General features: G+C 39.9%; 2 protein-coding genes across 2 annotated transcripts; both read right to left on the bottom strand.

Annotated features, from left to right (window-relative positions):
• Nucleotides 1-143: 143 nt before the first annotated feature.
• On the bottom strand, nucleotides 144-13,443 carry cdh17 (cadherin 17, LI cadherin (liver-intestine)). The gene is made up of 19 exons (XM_077527327.1): nucleotides 13,300-13,443; nucleotides 11,688-11,744; nucleotides 10,176-10,271; nucleotides 9,349-9,486; nucleotides 9,141-9,276; nucleotides 8,902-9,060; nucleotides 7,024-7,176; nucleotides 6,716-6,921; nucleotides 6,525-6,656; nucleotides 5,304-5,454; nucleotides 4,009-4,218; nucleotides 3,867-3,943; nucleotides 3,550-3,738; nucleotides 3,055-3,299; nucleotides 1,528-1,658; nucleotides 1,160-1,384; nucleotides 982-1,092; nucleotides 587-703; nucleotides 144-516 (listed from the first exon to the last, which is right to left on the bottom strand). Exons 2-19 carry the CDS (start codon nucleotides 11,736-11,738, stop codon nucleotides 434-436), a joined length of 2,610 nt encoding a protein of 869 aa, XP_077383453.1. The 5' UTR covers nucleotides 11,739-11,744; nucleotides 13,300-13,443; the 3' UTR covers nucleotides 144-433.
• Nucleotides 13,444-17,833: 4,390 nt separating this feature from the next.
• On the bottom strand, nucleotides 17,834-21,136 carry gem (GTP binding protein overexpressed in skeletal muscle). The gene is made up of 4 exons (XM_077527098.1): nucleotides 20,567-21,136; nucleotides 19,382-19,458; nucleotides 18,551-18,755; nucleotides 17,834-18,467 (listed from the first exon to the last, which is right to left on the bottom strand). The coding sequence occupies exons 1-4, from the start codon at nucleotides 20,907-20,909 to the stop codon at nucleotides 18,187-18,189; spliced, it is 906 nt and encodes a 301-aa protein (XP_077383224.1). The 5' UTR covers nucleotides 20,910-21,136; the 3' UTR covers nucleotides 17,834-18,186.
• Between the last annotated feature and the right edge of the window lie 3,035 nt (nucleotides 21,137-24,171).

Genomic DNA, 24,171 nt, shown 5'->3' with positions numbered 1-24,171 from the left:
TAGCTGTAAATGTGGAGAGAAATGTCACAATGTGAACAGAAGGATTTCCAGTGAAAGGGGAGATGTTCACATGTCACATGCTGGCCCACGCTCTTCTTCATACACAGACAAACACCATCCATAATGTAATAGTGGCTCCCATTTGTTTTGTTTATTGGGAAAATAGAGAGGATGAAACAACTTAGTATACAGTATTCGACATTTTTGATGTTACACGTTTTTAGACAATAAATTAGGGTGGGGCCACTTAACATGATTAATCCTGCTTTGCAACTTTTTGTGATTTATTATGCCTGATAGTAAATACAACATGCTCAAAAAAAAAAAAAAAATGAGTTTGTGGTAACTACTACTAACGTTTGTATACCTTTGTACACATTTTCCTACAAAAGTCCTCGCATGACACGAAAATAGTACAAATATGTCCTTGTGTCTACATTAAGGCGTTCCTCTCCACCTCCTCGCTGTTCTTACTACGTTTACTTGAACGCTTGACCGCAAAGATGAGGACCAGAACTGCAAACACCAACGGTGGTTGATTAGTTTCGGAATGGTAGAGCGTGAGTTGAAAGTTGCTGAAACTCACCACAGAATCCCAGAGTTCCCGCCAGGATGCCGATGGTGGCTCCCATTCCGTATTTGAAGCCGTGCTCGGCCGGTTCCATGTAGCAGTAGCCCAGCTCCGTGCATGTGCACACGTGCACTGGAGGAGGGAGGAATAGTTTACTGTGTCAACGTCAGAGTTTTTTGTGCAGTTTATAACTCAATTTTGTTCTGCTTCCTGTTTATTTATGGGTGTAATTCCACTGTTGAGTAGGAGATGGTGGAAAACAGGAAGTGCAGTATTTCAAGATAGCCTAGTTTTTGCTTGACATGATTGTGTATCCTATGTAATCCTGCTTTTTACGCCTACAGATAGTGATTCGTTTTATAATGTGCATCTTTGTTTGTCTATAGTTGAGTATGTATTTCTTCACTGACCCTCAAAGGGCTGCGTGGCTCCCATTCCTGCGTTATCTTTAATGTTGATGGGCAGGTTGAACGTTCTGTCTTCCGCTGGTGGTTTCTTCAGGATCAACTTTGCCGTGGTGCCTACACAACGATGAACATCATGGAAGCACACAGAAGGTGTCTGACGGAAAATCCTTGCATCGTTTACCGTCAATGGTTTGCAGCTCCCAGTTGTGGGATTTCTTGCTGAAGGCTAAGGAGAATGTGAATGGCTGCGAGAAGGGGGCGGCGTCCCCGTCGTGAGCCCTGATGATCACCGGCTCGGGTTTCTTCAGGCAGATGAAGGCCTGCTTCTCTGTCAGTGTCGGGGGGTTGTCGTTCACGTCCAGCAGCCTCACCGACACCACGCGCTCGTCGGACTTCTCGGGGTTATCTGTGGAGCGGATGTGGCGGTTAGAGTTCGATTCACGTCCTGCGATTGACCAGTCCAGGATGTTGTCTGTCTCCCAACGGTGCAATCTAAAAACATAACATCATGTGACCTTCACAAAAAGTGTCGTTAAAGATGTGTCTGACCCTTCTCGAAGGCGGTGACAGTGACATCAAAGGTCTCCAGAGTCTCTCTGTCCAGCTTGTCTTTGGTCCTGATTTCTCCTGTGGTTGCGTCCACCTCTAGCCAGCCTTTGGCGTCGCCGTCCATCTTGAAACTGCCCAACAAACAAACAAACAACAACACATGCGAGGCCGTGACAAAGTCAGAGGAAACAAATCGATAGTTTACTCGTGTATGTGCACGTGATGGAGCCAAAGCCCAAAACAAGCAGGCAAATTTAAAGTGCGAGGAATTATTGATGCCTTTGTGATTGATGTGCACGTGCTGATTTTGAGGTCAGCCTTCTCGTCGATCACGTTGTTATAGCTTATAAACCTGCACAGGAACATCGTGCACGTATACACAGTCTAACGAAGTAAATGACAAGATAACTTTCTTTTTTATTTTTATTTTTACCACTGATTAACTCATTAACTTAATAATTGACTAACTCACTAACTATATAACTCAATAACTCATTAATGTATTAACTAACTCATTAACTAACTAATTGACTACATTACTCACTAACTTACGAAGTCACTCAGAAAATCCCTCATTAACCAATTTACTTACTCTTTGACTCTTTGACTCACACAAGTCAACCAAACCAAAATTTTAACTCACTCACTCACTCACTCACTCACTCACTCACTCACTCACTCACTCACTCACTCACTCACTCACTCACTCACTCACTCACTCACATCACATCATTAACTTCTAACTCACTCGCGTCATTAACTTTCTAACTGAATAACTCATACATCTACATCAACTAACTAACTAACTAACTAACTAACTAACTAACTAACTAACTAACTAACTTATAATGACTTACTCATTGACTCAATCACTAAGTAGTTCACTCCATAATGAATTCACTCAATCACTCACTCAATGAATAACTCATTATATATCTCTCTAACTATATAGTTATCTAACTCACTAATTCACACTCTGACTCATTAACTCATTTTATACAGACTTATTCATTAACTCACTCACTCACTCACTCACTCACTCACTCACTCACTCACTCACTCACTCACTCACTCACTCACTCACTCACTCACTAACTTATACAGACTTACTCATTGACTCAATCACTAAGTAGTTCACTTGTTAATGAACTCACTCACTCGCTCTCTGAATAAACTCATTACATATCTCTCTAACTATATAGTTATTTAACTTACTAACTCACACTCTGACTCATTAACTCATTTTATACAGACTTGTTCATTAACTCATTAATTCATTAACTCATTAACTCACTCACTCACTCACTCACTCACTCACTCACTCACTCACTCACTCACTCACTAACTAACTAACTAACTAACTAACTAACTAACTAACTAACTAACCAACTCACTCACGAACTAACTAACTAACTAACTAACTAACTAACTCACTCACTCACTCACTCACTCACTCTATAACTAACTAACTAACTAACTAACTAACGAGGTGAGTGTGTGCAGAGTTTCCTGCTGGTGGTCTTTTACCGTATCTCTTTGCCCTCGGGGTCTTTGGCCTCCACCGTGAGCAGCACGGATCCCTTGGTGATGTTTTCGAGCACAACCACATCCAGGACGTCCATGGTGAATTCCGGGACCTCGTCGACGTCGGTGACGGACACGGACGCGAAGGCGGTGGATTCGTCGCCGTACTCCAGGCCTCTCATCAAAGGTTCCGGGTTCCGAGCATCGATCTTCAACTTGTAGGATGACGAGCTCTCAAAGTCCAGAGGCTTGTATGACAAATAAGGAAATGTTTGGATGGTTAACATTAGCTCAAATGGACATTTAAAGGAAACAACATTGTTACCATAGTAACTAAAATCTAATTCTCATCCCCCAAAGTGCATTTCAAACACCATTTAACACTTGATTGCTCTTACATAATCATAACTGTGAACTGATTGCATTATAATAAAAAGGTTACCATGACAACTGAGCTCAACTATGTGAAGATTGCACATGAACGGGCCTCATTTGTACCTTTGCGATGACCACGTGGCCGATGCCTTTTCCGTCCGTTTCCACGGCAAAGACGTCGTCGTCGTTGCCGGCCGAGATGTGGAACTCGATGAAGGAGCTGCCGCTGTCCGCGTCATCGTCATCCGACGCGCTGATGTTGAACACCGTTTGTCCCACGGCGGCGTCTTCGGCCAACGTGTAGCTGCCGTACTGCATCACAACATGCACAACATGGACTTTACTTTACTTGAGGATTGACTTTTTTGGACGACTCTTGTTTACGTTTGAAAACAGATATCGGTCCTTGGCATGCTTTATTATTATGATAGGGCGCTTACGTCATTCTTCTCAAACAGAGGGAGCTCGTTGTTCACATCAATGACCTTGACCACGACCTTGCAGATTACACTGTAAACTGAAGGAAAGAAATGATGATTAATTGAGTACATCGATGTGTTTGTGTGAGCGTGTGCGTGTTACCTGGATCACTGACTCTGACATCCAGCCTGTACACCTGATGGTCTCTGCGCTGCAGCGTGCGCAGCGTTTGGATTTGGCCCGAGTCGGCGTCGATGGTGAAGGCCTCGGGCGAGGTGGACGGCTGCTGGGACATGATGGCGTAGGTCAGCAGTGCGTTCAGCGTCTCCGCGTCGTCGGCGTCGCTCGCCACAAGATGGCCGATCGGGCTGCCTGAAAGCACAACAGAGATTAATTTACCACAACAGTTACTTTTTAAAATGCTTTGTGCAAATTGTCGCCCATTCTGCCACAAAAATAAACAATAAATAAATAAATAAATAAATAATAATATGTAAACTAATGATGATGATAATGATAATAATAATAATAATAATAATAATATATAAAATAATAATAATAATAATAATAATAATAATAATAATAATAATAATAATAATAATAATAATAAATGATGACAATAATAAAAATAAAAATATATAAAATAATAACAATAATAATAATAATAATAATAATAATAATAATAATAATAATAATATATAAACTGCGATTGGCTGGCATGATAATAATAAGAAAAAATAAAAACATGTAAAAAAATAAATAAATAATAATAATAATAATAATAATAATAATAATAATGTAAAATACTACTACTACTACTACTACTACTACTACTACTACTACTACTACTACTAATAATAATAATAATAATAATAATAATAATAATATATAAACTGCGATTGGCTGGCAACCAGTTCAACTTCAAGGTGTACCCCGCCTACTGCCCGATGCCAGCTGGGATAGGCTCCAGCACCCCCACAACCCTTGTGAGGTTAGGCGGCTAAGAAAATGGATGGATGTAATAATGTAATAATAATAATAATAATATTAATTATTATTACTATTGTTAATAATAATAATAATATTAATATAATAATAAATGATAATAATAAAAATAAAAATATATAAAATAATAATAATAATAATAATAATAATAATAATAATAACAATAATAACAATAATAATAATAATAATAATAATAATAATAATAATAATAATAATAATAATAATAATAATGCGATTGGCTGGCAACCAGTGTACCCCGCCTACTGCCCATAGCCAGCTGGGATAGGCTCCAGCACCCCCTGCGACCCTTGTGAGGAGAAAATGGATGGATGGATGGATGGATAATAATAATAATATAAATGATATCATGTATGGAAATTTCTTTTGGTGTCACCATTTACAATGCAAATGAACGAACATTCAAATGAAGAACACGACCGCCGGGGTCTCACCCGCAGGCTCGTCTTCCTGCACCTCAAACACACTCTCCTCTTCCTTGCACACTGGCGAGTTGTCGTTCACATCCTCCACCACAACCTGGATCTCCATGGGCGGATCCACCTGGTTCTGATATTCGTCTTCAGCCATCGCCACGAGGATGTACTGAAACACGAGCAATCGGAGAGTAAGGTCAAACCCGCGTAAGTTCGACTTTATAGTGGTAACTTGAGTTAAGAGTTGAATTCATTCCATAATCGTTCTTGTAAGTCAAATTTTGCCATTGAAATGAATGGAAATGACATCAAATGCCCAAAACTCTCTTTTTGTAATATGTAGTCGGTTCAATTACTTCTAAAGTAATGTAACTAATTACATTTGATTACATTTTTTGATTACTTTTAAATTCATTTTGGATAAATGCTCTTACATGTTAATCATGTTTACATTTTAGCACCTGACAGCGCTAGAATCTTTCAACAATACTTAAAGGGATGACTCTTTGAACCATTTCCAGCAGTAAAAAATTCGATAATTATTTTTCATGTACAATTAATACATTTAAAAACACATTTTTTACACTTGCTGTCGATTGAAGATGACATCACCAGTATTGAGGAAGTAGGTAACGACCAATCATGGCTCAGCTGTTTTCTGGGTTTGGTTACTAAAACCGAGCCATGATTGGTCGTTATCTACTTCCTCAGCACAGGTGATGTCATCTTCAATCCACAGGAAGTGTAAAAATTAGTTTTTAAAGGTATTAAATGTACATGAAAAATAATTTTTACTGATCAAAATAACTCATTGAGTCAAGTATCGCTTTAAGACTACACAAAGACAAAATAAAACACAACACAAGATTGAACTTTTTTCAACTGTTACAAAAGTAAACATATTGTAACATTTTTCATTGCCCTAACATTTCTTTAAATGTTGACAATACATTCAACCTAAGCATTAGCTGATGGCTAATAATTTAGCTGATAGCTAATCATAATTTCAGATTAAAATGTTGGCGGTTAAAAAAGATGATATTCTGAGTTTTTTGTGGCAATTTTTTTTCAAATGTAACTAACAATTGTAATCAAAATTTCCAAACGCAACAGTGATTTAATGACTTCTCACGAATCATAGTTATAGTAGATACATTTTGTAATTAGATTATATAATCTAATTACATGTAATTCATTACTGCCTAACTCTGCCTGTTTTATAGTTTTATAGTCATTCACCATGTCCTTCTCCTCCCTGTCCAGCTCCTCCGTGAGCAGAATTTCTCCATCCTCTGTGATCTGGAAGGGGAACCTCAGCTCTCGTTCTTTCTGCACAAGCCTGTAGATGGCTCTGGGCTCATTGGACTGGACCTAGAACCAGAGAGCATGATGGGTAATGGGGTCTGCATGTGAGTGACTTTTCTCCTCACCTTGGTTATGACTCTCGGGTAGGATCCCTCCAGGTGCTCCCTAATGGTGATCCTGCCGGGGTTGACCCACAGGTTGGGCTGCACCGCGATGTGAACCCTGGTGTTGCCGCTCAGAGCCATCTCGGACGCTCCTCCCATGTCGTGGGCCTTCACGATTAAGGTGTAGTCCGGGTCCTCCAGGGGGTCCAGGTTGCTGCGTCTCATCTCTGACGCCACAGAAGAAGATGAGGAAGAACAGCAACATTGATTACATGCTCCTCCTCATTGGGCGGGTTAACCGCGACATGATCAGAAAGTTGGAAACAGACCTGTTCTCTCCACACAGGTGAAGAAGGGGTTTTGTTCATAGGGGATGGTTGGTGAGGGACAGTAGTCGTTGAATTTGGCCTTGAGAGAGTCAGCGCTGCGTTCTTCTCCTCTGGCAAACTGGATTGCTTCTCTGGCATTCAGCATGCGCTCCCCTGTCACACATCCAGGAAGTATGAGTGGATACAATTTGCAATTTAACATTTTTATTTTCCCTAAAGTGACTCCAAAATTATTAACTCATTGACTGCCATTGACGGAAAAAGACGTCAAATAATGCATTTTTTGCTGGGCTGGCAGTGAATGTGTTAAACACAATGTGCCAATATTTTTTGTGATTATATTGCAGCCTCCTTTTTTCCTTTTTTTTTTTTTTTTTTTAAGGCAAATGTTGCTTAAAAATCCATCAATTTTGGTTACATCTCATCTTAAGTCATTGACTGCCATTGACGGAAAAAGACGTCAAATAATGCATTTTTGCTGGGCTGGCAGTGAATGTGTTAAGCTAAACCACCAGTCACACACGCCATAATGCAAGACTTCAGTGAGTTAAATTGTTGAACATTGAATGCTTAATTTTGTGCGAAGAGGCTCACTTGCCAGGAACACACCGAAATCTACCTCTTCACATTATCAGTGCTTCATCATTTGTTACATCAATTATGATGTTTTAGAAATGATCTAATTGAATAATTGATTAATATATTGTGAATAACAAAGTAAATATATATATATCAAAATAATTGCATATATAAGCTTTTAAAATGTTTTATTGTATTGGGTAATTGTAAAAGAATTAGAATTCAATATATTGTAAATACTAAAATAAAACAATGACATTCTTTTTTATTAAAATAAATAATTTTACATCTACATTCAAAAATGTTTATTTAATTCAAAATTAAATTATTTAAATTAGTTATAAATTATTGTTTTTATGTTATTATTATGTTTTTTAAAAAAAGCATTTGGTACAATAGATCATACAATCCTTATTACCAAACTGGGACAATATGGCATACGTGGTATTGCTGGAGACGTTACTTAACAGGAAGGGTACAATATGTCAAAATGGGCCAATATATATCAGAAGAACTTGACATTGTTTGTGGTGTTCCTCAGGGCTCCGTGTTGGGGCCAAAGCTTTTCAATGTATACATAAATGACATTTTTAATGTATCACAGTCACTAAAGCTAATATTATTTGCAGATGATATAAACATATTTTATAGTGGTAATACTTATAATGAGTTGGTAAATGTTATCAACAAGGAGTTCAAATCCAATCAGTCTAAACACCCATCAGTCACATGTTCCAATATTTTTGCTCATGTGAAAAGTACTGTCTGCTATGTCGCAAGTTGTTAAAAAATATCTCGATGTAAATACAGGACTTCTGAACTTTGGTCTCATATGCATCTTTTGATCTGAAGCCTAAATATCTTCAGTATCCAAAAACAAAAGAACCGATCTTGTTGTTCCAATACTTTTGGAGGAGACTGCACTTGTCACATATTTGATGAGCACTACTGCACTCCAATGTTGCTCAACATGCTTGTACTTGGAGAGTTCGTTAGCTTTTGAGGTGGTACTTGGTGTAAAAAAAAGTTAGCAAACAACTCCTCTAATGCCGCAAGTGAGTTGTGCCTGCGCAGATGTGACTCACGTGCTGCCTGCCTCCAAGTAATCAGTCATATGCAAACTCACATTTCGGCAGTATGCCACCAATCTGCGTTAATCTTGCTCACACAAGATGAGCTGTGTAATCTGGTTTCACGCTGACACTATGCTGCCAGATTACGGGCAGAGATAGACAGATTATTGACATCTCGCACTCTGCACGTGACGTGAGAAGGCTGAGCGATAAGGTGGGGCGGCACCTTGCTCTGTTGTGGAGATCTCGCCCGTGATTGGGTCCACCTGGAAGAGCAGAGTGTCGTGTCGGTTGGGGATCTGGCTGACTATGCTGTAAGTCAGTTGAGCGTTGGGAGTGCTGGGGTCATCTCGATCCAACGCGAACACACGAGTGAACGGGACACCTGGAGGGACACGTAAAGATGCTTCCTTGGTTGGATTGAGGTGCAAAATGTTGGTGGTTTAGAAGTAGACTCATGCGCACCTGCTGGGTTGTTCTCTCGCACCAAAGCCGTGTAGTAAGTCTGGTTGAAATACGGTGCATGGTTGTTGATATCCAGCACGTTGATGGTCACGTAAATCGGACCCTCCACGACCTCACTGTTCACTAACGCCTCCACCTGGAGACAACAACACAATCATATCAATAGTGTCCGTGAGAAATAATTGTAACTGTGTCGGGAGCATGTTACCGCAATGATGTAGTTATCATTGTGGGACCAATCCAGAGGTTTGTCCAAGTAGAGCCAACCATCAGCTGAGATCTTGATGATATCGCTGCCTTCTCCGTTCAGCCTGAAAGTGTTCACGCCAGGATGGCTCACCTGGAACTGGGCAAAAATGAACAATGAATGAGATCAACATAAAAAAAAAGTAGTAATTAGTGGACGTGTGTGGTAGGGATGTAACGACATCCAAACATCACGATATGAAGGTCACGATACGATAATTATCACAACATTGTGGGGAGGTTGGCGATACAAAAGAAGGTCATAATACTGTCAAAAAAAAAAAAAAAAAACTCATACAAACAAAAAAACACACAATATTATGTTTTGTACATTAAAGCAATGAAAAATACAAAAACATTATAAATAATATATATATATATATATATATTACGATAAATTAATACATTTTTTTATTATTAATAAAATAAAGAAATTAATTAATTATTAATTAAATTAAATAAGAAATTAATAAATACAATACATTGAGTTCCTCCACATATTGACTCTGTTCACAAGTGTATGATGTCCCCCCTTATCTGACCATTATCATGGATTTTAAACATAGAAGGGCCAAAACATGCCTTGTGAAAATTAAACTGCACTAAAAAACTAGCCACCAGAGGGTGCTAGAACTGCACAAATGGAAATCAACCTGACTTTTTTTTAACAGATGTGCTGCGTTTAATGTCGTGACATGACGACGACGATATATTGTGGCAGTTTTAATATCACGATATCACGATATTGCCATTATCGTTACATCCCTAGTGTGTGGGCTTGTGTAGTACCTGACAGAGGACGTAGGGTACAGGTGTGCCCTCTCGCACCTCCAACAGCACGTTCTCAAAAGGGATCTTCTTACCCTCCAGGCCCGACCCAGCAGCCTAGCAAAGGTTGGGAATGCAAACAGTACACAGTTCATCAAGCGAGGAACTGCCAAATTGGAGTAAACATTTTTCACTAACGAGTATGTTTGATTCGAATGTATTTAAAAACGTTCAAACATACTCGCAAATACACTCAAATATACAAGAACGTTCGAAAATACTCGCAAATATGTTCAAATATACGCGCATATACGTTCAAACATGCACAAAGATGTTTGAACATACGTGTAAATATGTTTGAACATATGCGCAAATATGCACGAACATACTCTCAAATACATTAGAATATACGCACAAATACGTTTGAACATACTCATAAATATGGGAAAATACATTCGAGCATACTCAAAAATACGTTCAAACATGCACGCAAGTACATTCGAACATAATCACAAATATATTTGAACATAGAGCACAAACTCACAAATACGTTCCAACATGCAAATACGTTTGAACATACTCGCAAATACACACATATACATTCAAGCATACTTACAAAAACATTCAAACATACTCGCAGGTATGTTCGAACATACTTGCAAATACATTGGAACATGCTCGCAAACACATTTGAACAGGCACAAATCCGTTCGAACATACGTCCAAATCCGTTCGAACATACTCGCAAATACGTTCAAACATACGCCCAAATATATTCGAACATGCTCGCAAACACATTTGAACAGGCACAAATACATTCGGACAATGCATACGCGTAAATACATTCGAACCTACTCGCAAATACGTTCAAACATGCGCCCAAATATGTTCGAACATACTAGCGAATATGCACAGGTGGCATTATTGGTAAATATGCTGTGTTTGTAACTTACAAGTTAGCTTACAAGTACGTTTGAACGTACTCACCAGTCAAAAATGTTTACTTCACATTGGCATTTCCATGCTTCTGTAATTTTAAGTGTTTCTGATTAAACCCAAATAAAGTTTAAATGTTCTAGTAGGCTTTCTATGACATTTTCTTTGGTAGCAGCAGTGTTGTTGTGCTGAACATACCCTTTAGAACGTGAAATATAACCCACATTTTATATAATCTTACAAATATAATCTGTGTAAATTTCTAAAAGGATGAACAATATTTCCATTGTGCGGAGACACCCATTTTTATCAGAACCATGGAACAGAGGTCAAAGTGGAACAAACAATCTTTTCACTGCGGCTCCCAAACGTCAGCGAACCGAGCAAGTTCAGTTATTGATTGATCCGGCATTGCATGGAAAAAGTCTGGCCTTTCTTATAAGACGGGACGGGACAAAGGACACCTTTCGCTTCAGTGAATCAGCCGTGAGTCACATTTGACATCACGTATGGCTTCTCAGGAAATGGAGTGTGGTTCCGCTACGAGAAGGTTCGTGCGTGTTTGGACATTTTCTAATGAATATGCAGTGTACTCACAGAGCCGAGCAGGAGTGCCAGAAGACACAGATGCACCATGGGAGTCATCATCACAGTCTGCGGATAAACAACAAGAAGGAGATGAATTAATACAGAAGATTAAAACATGTTTTCTGTGTAACATCCAACTCAAGTTTTTCGTTAGGAGTGATTGGAAGAAGAAGAAAAAGGGTGGACTCAAGTGGCGTGTTCTGTTGTAGCACAAAAAGACTCGTGAAGAAAACGTCAATGTGCACTCGACACGTGCACATTGTGTTTGTCTGTCCTGTTGCGTTCAAGTCCAGTTGTGTTACCCCAAATACACGTTTTCCTTAAGCGCTCACAATAAATCAAAATGTGACTTCAATGGAAAAAAAACTCACTAACTCCACTGCGTATCATATGACTGTATTGTTGTTATTGTGATATGCTATTTATGTTGATAACTTTCACGGTGTCAATATGTTTATTAAGTTTACCTGATAAAAATCTTGACATTTCCATCAAGCTTTCATTTTCTATTTTTAAATTTCCTTTACTCATTTTGGTTGTAGCAGTATTTAGCCATACAGTCAGTAAACAGTAACAAAAGTCAGGGTGGCGGCCATTTTGCCACTTGCTGTCGACTGACAATGACATCACAGTTGCTCAGGGCAACGACCAATCACGGCTCACCTGCTTTCTGGGTTTGGCACAAGCTGAAAAATGGCCGCCCCATGAGATGGATAAAATCGGGTGGATTTTTCTGCTTAATTTATATTTCACAAACACAATATTAAGCTGTCTTTTTGCTTAACTTTCCTTATGAATGTTAATTTGTAATTACTATCATTAGCCTTCGCTGATTGGCTCTAAGAGATCATATGGTCCTACTTCCTTATTAGGGCATCCATTTTGCCTAAAGTTTAAAGCACTGAATTTGGTTTCTTAAGACTACAAATGTGCATTAAACAGACACTTCATTAGGTACACCAGCGTCACAATTCAAAAATATCAATACAAGAGCGCTATGCGAGTATATTGAGAGGTGTTTATTAATATTTTTGGATAATTTTGCTCAACAAGAGCAGCAAACATGAAATATTGTTAAATTAGCAATTGCAGCATTTTTTTTTAATTTTTTTTTACATCTAATGAAGTGTTTGGTGAGCGTACAGTATAACGTGCAAAATGACAGTTTTGCATAAAAGCCTGTGAAACCTTAAAAAGTGTAAAAAATGTATTCATACTACAGACACGTGAACGTAACGCAAGTAGAGCAATGAATGGGGTCGTGACCCTGGTTGACAAGAGTGAAGGTGACATTGAGTGGCAGCTAATGACCAACCTTTTTTTTTTATGTCACCAACCTAAGCCACTCCCTATTTAATAAACACATAATTTTTAAAAAAAATTGTTACTGCTTTCATGAAGACTCTACACAGTACGCTATGTAAATATACACTACGCCCAAGTGTTTTCACTTTCTTTGACTTACAGCAATGGTGCTCAAAGGTCATGCTCAGGAAACCATTGACAACACATGCCAAAGAAAGTCTCCACCAGGAAAGTCAATACACAATCACTCTTAAAACCAACAACTTTAAATACGTTAAAACAAAAGCGCGTGTAGACGAGAGTGGAGGCGACGTACCTTTTTTCTCCGGAGAGATCCTGCCAGTCACTCCCTGTGTGACTGATGTGAATTCTCATCCTGCCTGGTCAAACGTTAACCACATGTTAACCAGCACTCTTTTATTGGATCTAATCATTGTCTAATCAGCACTGTCGCACACCAATGGGTGCCGGGCTCAGGGCAGGAAGGACGAAACACTGTAAGGACAGAGTATGATCGCATTTGTTACATTTGAGGCTGTTTTATGAGGTCAGTGTGGTGGAAAAACAAACATTTATGTCAGATATTTGGTTGAAATCATTACAGTTGTCTATAAATGTAAAATACATTGCTGACTCAATTTTTTTGCTTCAATCCAATGGACATTGTGCTGCTCCTTTCGGTGTGCATGCCTTGGCCACCTGGGGGCAGTATAATACAGACACGTTTGAGTAAACCACCAATATTGTCTGTCAATATGTTGAGCGACCGTTTGTGTTCAAATATCCGTTGCATGAAGGCTTACAACACCTGTAAAATGATGATATTCATTAGACCGTCTACTCTATGGTATTTTCCATTGCTTGTTAGCGTAAGCTAAACAGAGTTATCTAAAGCAAAGCTATGTGGTTGTTGCTAAATGCTAAATGGCTAATTCTCTTGATTTGGTTTTTAGCTTGACAGCGAACTTTAGCTGGGATTGGCAATAAACAGTGTGAAGCTTCTTTTTGGTAGAATTGTTCACTATCTGCCAAACTGCTTCTAAAAAAAACCCCCCCCAAAAAACCCCCCAAAAAAACAGGTCACTCATCTCAGGCCTCTGCACTTAGAAATTCAACAATTTTAACCTGGAAAATTATGTTGTATTTATTACGTTACTTTAATAACTTCATTATGTCAATTTGTAAAGTACTGTAATTTTCTTTATTACATTTAAATAATGCTTTTTTCAATTAAATTCGCCTTTGGTCACTGATAGGCTGGAAGTAATCAAATTACTGTTACAGTAGAGTCCCTTCTAGACAACAGTAACTCTATAATTGTGGTACTACAACACAAGACTTACATAAGACTATATTTACTTTTAGTAAATGTTTTTAATTTTTTTAGAGTCTCTCATATTTTTAATGGTAAGTATTTATTTTAAAAGTCAAAAGTATTAGCTAATAAATAAATAAATAAATAAATAAATAAATAAATAAATAATATATATATATACACATATATATATATTCTATTAATTATTATTATTATTATTATTATTATTATTATTATTATTATATTTTTTTAAAAATATGTTTATATTATTTATTATTATTTATTGTATTATTTATTCTTTATTTTATTATTATTTATATATGCCCTGCAATTGGTTGGCAACCAGTTAAGGGTGTACCCCGCCTACTGCCCGAAGCCAGCTGGGATAGGCTCCAGCAACCCCTGTGACCTTTGTGAGGAGTAAGAGGTTAAGAAAATGGATGGATGGATATTATTTATATATTTATATTTATCTATATTAATACCACAACTGGGCTAATACCACCCAAAAAGTAAATTGTAAGTCTTTTGACTTCATTGCTGTAACTTTCTTCACTGATTGGCTGGGGCAAGTCACCTGGTTCGACAACCTTATCGTGACGCACAAAAAGCATCATTTTTGGCCTCGAGTTTCAATTAATGAATGTGCTTAATTGCTTTCTACAGTGGCCTACATTTTACAGAAGAGGTCACTTTGTAGTGTGAGCCATTTAAAGGTCATCCTTACAGTGAACAAGATTACTTGAACGTGAAGAAATCGTACTGCTCATGGTCAGACTTTGACCTGCACGAGTGAACCGTTTCCTGTCAGATTGCTCATTAGCGTCAATGGCTGATAAGGCCGCGTGTCGTCAATAGCGGCGATCTCGCGCAATCCCTCCAGATCACAGCTTTCACCCGGCAGGTCACCTTGGAACAACTGACCTCAATTCCAACCAACATGCCTGGTCGATTTTCAAGCATATTTATGCGTTCAAAACAACGGCGTCGCTAGCTTGCAACATCCTGCGGAGGAAGAAGCAAAAGGCGACAATGTGTGTGAATCCTTAACTGCGCAAGAGAATCATTGAATGCCGTTTTAGTTCGTCGCGATCAAAATTTGATTGATGGCCTCATTCGCTTTGATGTCCTTGTAAAAAAATAAAAAATAAAAAATAAAAAAATCGAATCGGCAAAAAAAAACAATCGAATCGGCAAAAAAAATCGAATCGTCCCAAAAAAAAAAAAAAAGAATCGGCAAAAAATCGCATCGGCAAAAAAAAATCTAATCGCCAAAAAAATCGAATCGCTAAAAAAATCGAATCGTCAAAAAAATCGAGTCAACAAAATTTTTTTTTGAAATCCTAACCCTAACCCTTATTTTTATCGTTTTCCTTTCATACGTCATCCAAAAAGTCTTTGATCGTGACCTCTTGACCCCCGATCGATCATTTTTATCGTTCCCTTTCATCCTACGTCATACCAGGCCTTTTGATCGTGACCTCTTGACCTCGATCGATCATTTTTATCGTTCCTTTCATCCTACGTCATCAAAGGACATCAAAGGACATCAAAGCGAATGAGGCCATCAATCAAATTTTGATCGCGACGAACTAAAACGGCATTCAATGATTCTCTTGCGCAGCCTGTGAATGAGTCACCGTTTTGACAGCAGCGGGGCCGTTTAAACGCAACCTGCGACTGTCGACACCTCGCGCGAGAGCGTCCAATTCACTCGCATGGATTATGTAATAACGCAGGCCAGCATGCGGCAACACCTTCTGCTTGACAAGTTGGGAGGGCCCCGCATGGTGTTGGAACACAGGACACACGCACTTCCTTATGGAAAGCCATTTGAAAGTGTTTTGCTGTATCCTTGATATCCATCTTTAGGTCCATATGTACTATGTAGCAGTATGCTCTCTCAGCTAGCACACAGTTAGCCGGCCAATAGTGACGCGTTTGCTAGCAGCTAACGAAAGGGAGTTCGCACACTTGGACGCAGAACCTGAGAGCCGAACCAGCTAAGCGCTAGCTAGGATGAAGCGAGTAAGCGCTCGATAGGGTGAAGCTAGTAGCAACCTCGATGGATTATAAATAGAAACAAAGAGGAAAAACACCAGGATATTGCGCAATTTCCCAATTACTTTAAACTTAAAAAGGTTTTCTGCGTGTTGATATAATGTGTCAACGCACCGGTGTGACTCTTTGGTGCAAGTTCTCAGGCCTAAGATTATGCTAGTACATGGACCTTAAACTGGATATCAATGGCATCGAATAACTGCTCACACAGCCATCCGTAAATCCTGTGAATGTTACCGTGGCAACACATTCTCCGATTTTTTTTCACAGCTTTTCCAACAAGGCCGCAGATCAGTGTCAAGCTGCGACCCGAATCTCCTGTCAGGCCCTGAGCCCCCGATTGCACTAATTTGATCTTTTCAATATTCATCGTGACATTATCAACCCGTGACTCATCTGTCGCGTGTTATTTTTAGTGGTTGTCATGTAACGCCATTGTACTATATGCGAGTGACACACTAATACACACAATGGAGACTTTTCTTTTTATCCTGTTGTCCCTTTATTGAAATAAGCAACATGGGAAGCTACATACAAGTGGCAACATTGCAGGACATTGCACTGATTTGAGGTTTCCAAATGAGATAACATTTACATCTCACACACAGAAAAAAAAATCTCACACTTAACAAAAAAAAACTCTCATATTCAACAAACCCTCTCACATATAGCATAGAACATCTCACAACTACAGTCAAAACCTGGCACCTCTCACACACAAGCCAAGACCCTCCCACGCAGAATTAACTACAAACATGTCACCTCTCACACATAAGCCAAAACACTCAAAGCAAAAAAAAAAAAATTCAACCGACAACAAACCCCCTCTCTCTCTCTCACAAACTCTCACCTAAAAACTTTGCACATACACAGTACTTGGCAAAAAGTCTTAAATCTCAACAAAAAACCTCACCTAAAACTTTGCACATAATACCTCACTCACATGACAAAAATGTCTTAAATCCAAATTAAATTTAAAAAGATCACAAAGCCAAAACCAACAATAATAAAAAAAAAAAAACCTCCCACTCACTCATTAAAAAATAAAAAGAAAAAAAAAAGCTTTTTAAAACTCAGAAAAAAAAACTCTTGGGGAATTAAAACCCCTCACTCTTACCTCTCTCATACAAAAAGACATACACAAAAAAAAAATAAGGAAAAACAAACAAACTGGCACACGATGTAAACACTTACATGGCATAAAAACTCTCACACAAGCACAAGATTAACCTGTCCATTCCTAAAAAAAAAATCTCACAAAAAACTCATTTACATTCATCCAAAAAACACATACACCCAAAAACCTCTCCCACACACTACAGAAACCATTTCCCACAAATGAAAAAACTCACACCCAACAAGAAACCTCTCACACTTACCCCTCCCTCTCACAAATATCACAAACACAAAATAACACATTCCCCCCCCCCCCAAAAAAACCTCACACTCACCAAAAACCCTTCACAAAAAAATAAAAAAATAAAATCGTATTCACCCACCAGTTAATATAACAAAAATCTTTTTTTTTTTTTGGTCACAACTTCATTTGGAGTGTGAGAGGTAACATATTTTTGGCCTATTCTGCACCTTATATGCAGATGCTTGTGTTACTATAAAAACACATCATACAGTCAAGGGGTCAACAGACATGCAGGCAGGACTGAATGCAAATAGCAAAGAGAGGTATGTGAAAGACTCAAATACTGTACATGGTCCCCCTTGTCCATTTGTTGAGTAAATGTCACTAGCATGTCCATCAAATTGTTCTTGAAGCCACTCATAGCAGAATTCATTTTCACAGTCTCGGTCTTTCTGTGTCAGTCATTCCTACAAAACAGACAAGTCGTGGCAGGATTTCGACTTGAGCCAGAACGCGACGCTGGGATTGTTCCTGGCCACCATCTTGTCGAGAAACCGCTTGGCCTTGTTGGGGAGGCTCTCCCGGCGGGGGCGGCAGGCCGCGCGCCCGCCGCGCTTGGCGTCCTTGGAGTCCCTACGCAGACGCAGCTGTCGCACGATGCCGCGAAAGGCCTCCCACACGTTGTGCTGCACGGCGGCCGAGGTCTCGATGAACTTGCAGTCGAAGACGGCGGCGCAAGCGCGGCCCTCTGGAGGCGGAATATTAACAGTGGTTACAAAAACGTATGATAACATTAAAAGTATTACGATTCTGAAGTCGATCAGTTCTTACCATTGGTAGAAACCTCCCTGCGTCGCACCAGGTCACACTTGTTGCCCACCAGGATGATGGGCGTGTGTTGGGCGGGGCGAAGACGGCGCAGTGTGATGCGCAGCTCGGACGCCCGTAGGAAGGACGCTCGGTCGGTTATGGAGTACAGCAGCAGGAAGGCGTCGCCCGACTGCATGTAACGCTCCTGAGCCCATTCACTGTCATTCTGCAAAACACACAAACACAAACATAGTGATCATTAACTCATTCACTCCCAGCCATTTTCATAGAAGCAGTCACGTTCGCTCCCGGCTGTTTTACTGGATTTTGACTGATTTTGCAAGGCCCACAGAATATTGTGTTCAATTGCTATAAAAGCATGGAACCTACCAAAAGAAAGATTAAAGTCTCTTCTTTCATCAGAAGAAAAAGTATGTTTCTATCTGTTTCCGTTTTGCAGCAATTAGCATTAGACGAGAGCTAAGTTTCATCAGATTTCGCATATCTATTTAAAATTGAAAGTAATTGAGCTTTTTTTCTACATGGCCCTGGTTGATCTCCTTTACTCTGCTGCCACCTGCTGGCCGTCTGTGTAATAACTGCAATTTCTGCAACCGTTCTTTGCGGTTGAAAGGCTGCATCAAAGCCTTCTGTATGCTCTAGCATACAAAAAACAAAAAAACGTATAAATACGTCTTTGGGACACTTAGAGCATTAAAAAACGTATTTATACGTTATTGGGAGTAAATGAGTTAAGATGAGTGGATTATGGGCATGAGTGGGAGGCGGTCCAATCGTACAATTTGCCCTTGCCTCGGGTATCATTCACTGCGGCCCTGCTGTGTGACTCACCTCTGCATCCCATGTGTCCAACAGAGTGATTGTTGCAGCCTCTCCATCCACGTCAAGCTCCCTCTCAAGCTGTTCATCTGCAGTCATGGGGAAAAAATAATACATGAAAAAAATTGTTTAAAAACTCATGTATTATAAAACTCCACGCAAGGAAACATAAGATTCAGACCTGAACTTCAGAACTGTGAATGAGACTTGCTAACCACGTACATAGCTCATCTACAAATTTGCCAAAAAAGAGAAAAAATAATAAATAAATAAATAAATAGGTGTTTTTTTGGGTGAATATGAGAGATTGTTTTGGTGTCAGAGTGAGAGCTTTGTGTATGAAGCCTCCTGTGGAGTTTTATTTTATTTTTTTGTGATTGGGAGTTTTTTTTGGTGAGGTGATGTTTTGGTGAGTCAGATTTGTTTATTTATTACTGAGTGAGAACTTTGGATACATTTTTTCCGTTTCTTTTGTACTGTGTGCATGAGTTCTGTATGTGGGAGATTTTTTGGGGTGGGTGAGAGGTTGTCTTTTTTTTTTTGGCTGAATATGAGTTTTTATTGATGTGTGGGGTTATTTGGTAACTGAATTTTTTTTGTCATTGAGTTTTTTTTTGTGAATGAGTTTTTACTGGTATGTGAGGTTATTTGGTGACTGAATTTTTTTTATTGGTCTTTTTTTTTTATGAGTTTTTTTTTGTGAATACGAGTTTTTATTGGTATGTGAGGTTATTTGGTGAGTTTTTTGTGAGTGGAGAAGTTTTTTTTTTGTTTATGACGTTTGGTATTTTTTGTGTTTTGTTTTGTTTTCTGAGATCGGTTGTGGGATTTTTTGTACTGTGATAAATTTATTGTGTGAGAGGTCTTAGGATAATGCCACTTTCTTGCTCAGTATGAGTTTGGGTTTTTTGGTGGTGTCTGAGATTTTTATTTATTTTTTTAAACAAAGCGTTTGTCACCAGGTGTGTGAGTGCCAATTTGTTTTGGGGTTTTTTTTACTGAGAGAGGTTATTGTGCAAATGCATTGAATCTTATAGTAAAATTTAGGGGAGTTCAAAACCACTTCAATCGTACATCACAATCACGTTATCGAAAATCTATACAGTTTAATGTTAAACATGAAATTTGTTGAATAAGTCTCCAAAAGTTCCCATTCAAATGAATTCAAGTCCATTCAATACATTGCTAAGTTCTCACCTCCGCACAGCTCGCAGTCATCGCTGTCCATGCTGTCCGCGGCGCCGGAAAAGATGCAGGCGAAGGCGGTCTTCCCGACCCCGCCGGCCCCGAGGAGCACCACCCGGTACGGGTTAACCGAGTCGGCGGAGATGACCGAGTCGGACGAGGAGGACCAGCTTCCGCGGCTGCTGCCTCCGTCGGACTCTCCGGCGGAGCTGGCGCACGATTTGGATCGGGAGATGCAGGCGGGGACGCGGGCGAGGAGGCTGTCCGGGAGCAGGTGGCTGCCCGGGTCGCAGATGCTCCAGCGGTGGATCTCGTTTTGGAGGCGGAGGCTCTGCCGGCGCACGCTGGACATCATTGTCCCGTCGTTAAATAACCAATTCAAAAATAAAAAATAAAACAGCTACTTGGGCTTCTTTAATTCCGAAATATCACTTTCCGAGCTGTTTTAAGTGAACTTAAGAGTAGTCAAACTGCAGTTTAGCTTCAGTCACAACATTTGCAAGCAGGATTAGATGAGAAACATGTTGCCAGTTAAATGGGAGCGTTAGTTAGTCAGTTAATCCTGCAATGCTGCTGGGGTTTCCCTGCATGTTTATATGACGAGGTCCTCTCTCTCTCTCTCTCAGTCACTGGAGGAGTGGAGGAAGGGTGGGGGTCCACTCTGACGGGCGGAGGAGGGGGCTTTAGATGCACTCGCACACCAACACTAATGTACACAAATGGCCCACATCACACGGAGACTCCCATGCATTGAGAAAATGATTACACAACATAGCCTATGCATGAATATATATAAAGATGCTGAATGGATTTGCACTTATACAAGACCTGACACTTGGAAATGTGGCTCGCTGTCATTCACACTGAATGTTCTTTTCACATTCTGGCTTCCAGCAGTAGGGGCGTATGACAATTAAGAGCTGGAGTGGCACTGGCAACATGTTTTATGGCAATTAAAAGTATACGGGTCACAAGGGAGCACTGAGAAATTAACAATAAGTGGGCATCAACAGTCTACCATGGTAACATAAAAACAATGAAATATTCTTCCTTTTGTGATTGTTTATCAGGTAAGCTAACATCTTTGATGCAATGTATACGCGCGGATATAAAGTAAAATATGATCAATATTGATTGATCTACCCTAGTGGGAAAAGAAACATGTCAGGAATGGGATTTGAACCCACCCAAGGCGCCAGACTCAAGGAGTTGCTCCTTCCATTCAAATGGGAATTCTGGTCTCCAATGGAGGCGTGGGTTCAAATCCCACTTCTGACATATTTTTTCCCCTGTTTTAAAGGCGACATGCAAAATGCAGTTTTTCATAGCTTGTATACAGATTATGTCTGCAGTGTCTGCTCATCCACAAAGTGTATGAAATACTGACAGCAATAGACTCGAGTGCATGAGGAAAAACATACGTGTGTCGCCAAGCTGATAACGATTTTATATCCAGCAAATGGGCACACGTTGGCGACATTGTCACAAACACGCCGAGTTTAACACGAGAGGCGATTTGGAGGTGACGCTTCCCTTTTCCATTCATGTTGCAACAATCTGATTTGAACACGTGGCAATCTTGGAGAGCCATTACACTAATTGCGGGATTACGCCGCTTTCTCTGCTTGCTGCCGCCGTTTTGTGTTGTGCGGCGCTCATCTCCCCGTGGCTCTGATCTCATCTGGCCGACAGACTAACGACGGGGGCGACGTTAAATCCTTGTTAAGTGCTGGAGCGTGACCAGGGTCAGAGGCTTTCATACTGTGGTCTCGACAGTTAGTTCAGACAGATGGCCACATCCGAAGTGACCGCGGTGTTCTGTCCTCTAATTTGGACAATATGTTCTGGGATGATGGGTGACCATTCTATCCCAAAATACAAACGGCAATGTAAATAGAAACAATGAGTGGCTTTGTGTGAGTGGGAGGAGCCACACAGGTTGTGCATAAGGTCATAAATAGGGTGAAGGGCGAAGTTCGGAGCGGCATGACCATGAGACAGTATTGAAGGCCGTGCACCCGATTTGCTCCTTGAGGTCACGCCCGCGAGCCTCCTAAAATATTTGACACGTGGCTATAAGCCCATGCAGCTGAAATGTCAACGATTCTCTAAGTCAGGGGTGTCAAACATACGGCCGCGGGTCGGATCAGGCCCGCGAGATGATTTTGTAAAGTAAAAAATAATTTGTAATGTCGGACCAATTAATCAGCTGGCCACAATCAAAACATATAACTTTAAAATTTCACAAGCAGTCCTCAGATGAGCATTGCAACTTGTACGGGGAATCGTCCTGGATGTCATTATTTTACACACAACTTAAAGTTATGTTATGTTTGTTTATTTCTTTTTAAATCATAGACCGACATAAACATGTTAAATACAACACAAATTAATTACTGGTAACACAATAGATATGACAAGGATTAACATCCTTATATCATCCTTAACTCATTTGATCCCAAAAACGTATAAATATGTTCTATTTTAAATATTAAGAGTGTTCCAAAGACGTATTTATACATTTTTTTTATGATAGAGCATACAGAAGGCTTTGATGCTGCCTCTGAAATTAAGAGAACTGTTGAAGCAGTAGCAGTTATTACAAAAACGGCCAGCAGGTGGCAGTAGAGTATAAAAAATAACCAAGGCCCTGTTGTAACAAGCTTTCCCCCCCCACAGTTTTACACAGATTTGTGAATCATGGTAAAACTTAGCTATATTCTAATGTTAATTGCTGCAAAACAGAAACAGATAGAAATTACATTTTTTTCCTGATGAAAGAAGAGACTCCAATCTTTCTGTTGGTAGGTTCCATGTTTTTATAACAATAGAACACAATATTGTGTAGGCCTTGCAAAATTCAGTCAAAATCCAGGAAAACAGCCAGGAGCGAAGGGGGTTGCTTGAGTGAAAATGGAGGCGAGTGAATGCGTTAACTGCGCCACATACTACATTCTGGGAACAATATATATGCAAAACAGGTAGATTTAACACGTCCAGAACACGTACAGGCAAAGTGTTGCTGCGTTACATTTGCATTCATGTTACTTTTTGGAACAGTATGATTACAGTTGAGCTCCGTAATTCAGGGCTGACCCACAAATAGCGAAAATCTGCGTATAATTGACGGCAAAAGTTGTATACCATTATTTTACTGATCCGGCCCACTTGGTAATATTTTCCTCCATGCGGCCCCTGTGCTAATATGAGTTTGACACCGCTGCTCTACATGATGATGAATGAAATACAAGACATGCAACCTCGAAGAGGGTTCATACCAGAGGCTTGGCCTGACCGCCTCTTCATTCAGGCATCCAAGGGATCACATGGAATAAACATCTAAATCTGTCCTTTAGTTTCTCATCATAACAACTGCATCCCTCCCGCCCAAGCGGTCGAGTTATTCATTCAAATCCATACGGGCGGGTCTTTGAGCTGGCGGGCTTAAAAGGGGGGGGGGTTGGCAGCTGATGGCTAAGAGCTTTAGAGCGAACTCCATCTCGTGCGCTCATCAGACACACACATGGCCCCGAGATATGATTCGGATCAATCGGACGGGTCGCACTTGTTTGTCGGACACGTGTTCGCTCGCTACGCTGGCGCAAGTTGAGCTCAGA

This window comes from Festucalex cinctus, chromosome 7 (assembly GCF_051991245.1).
Source record: "Festucalex cinctus isolate MCC-2025b chromosome 7, RoL_Fcin_1.0, whole genome shotgun sequence".
Classification (NCBI taxonomy): domain Eukaryota; kingdom Metazoa; phylum Chordata; class Actinopteri; order Syngnathiformes; family Syngnathidae; genus Festucalex; species Festucalex cinctus.
Note: the sequence above shows the minus strand (reverse complement) of the source record. Positions and strands in the feature narration are given on the sequence as shown.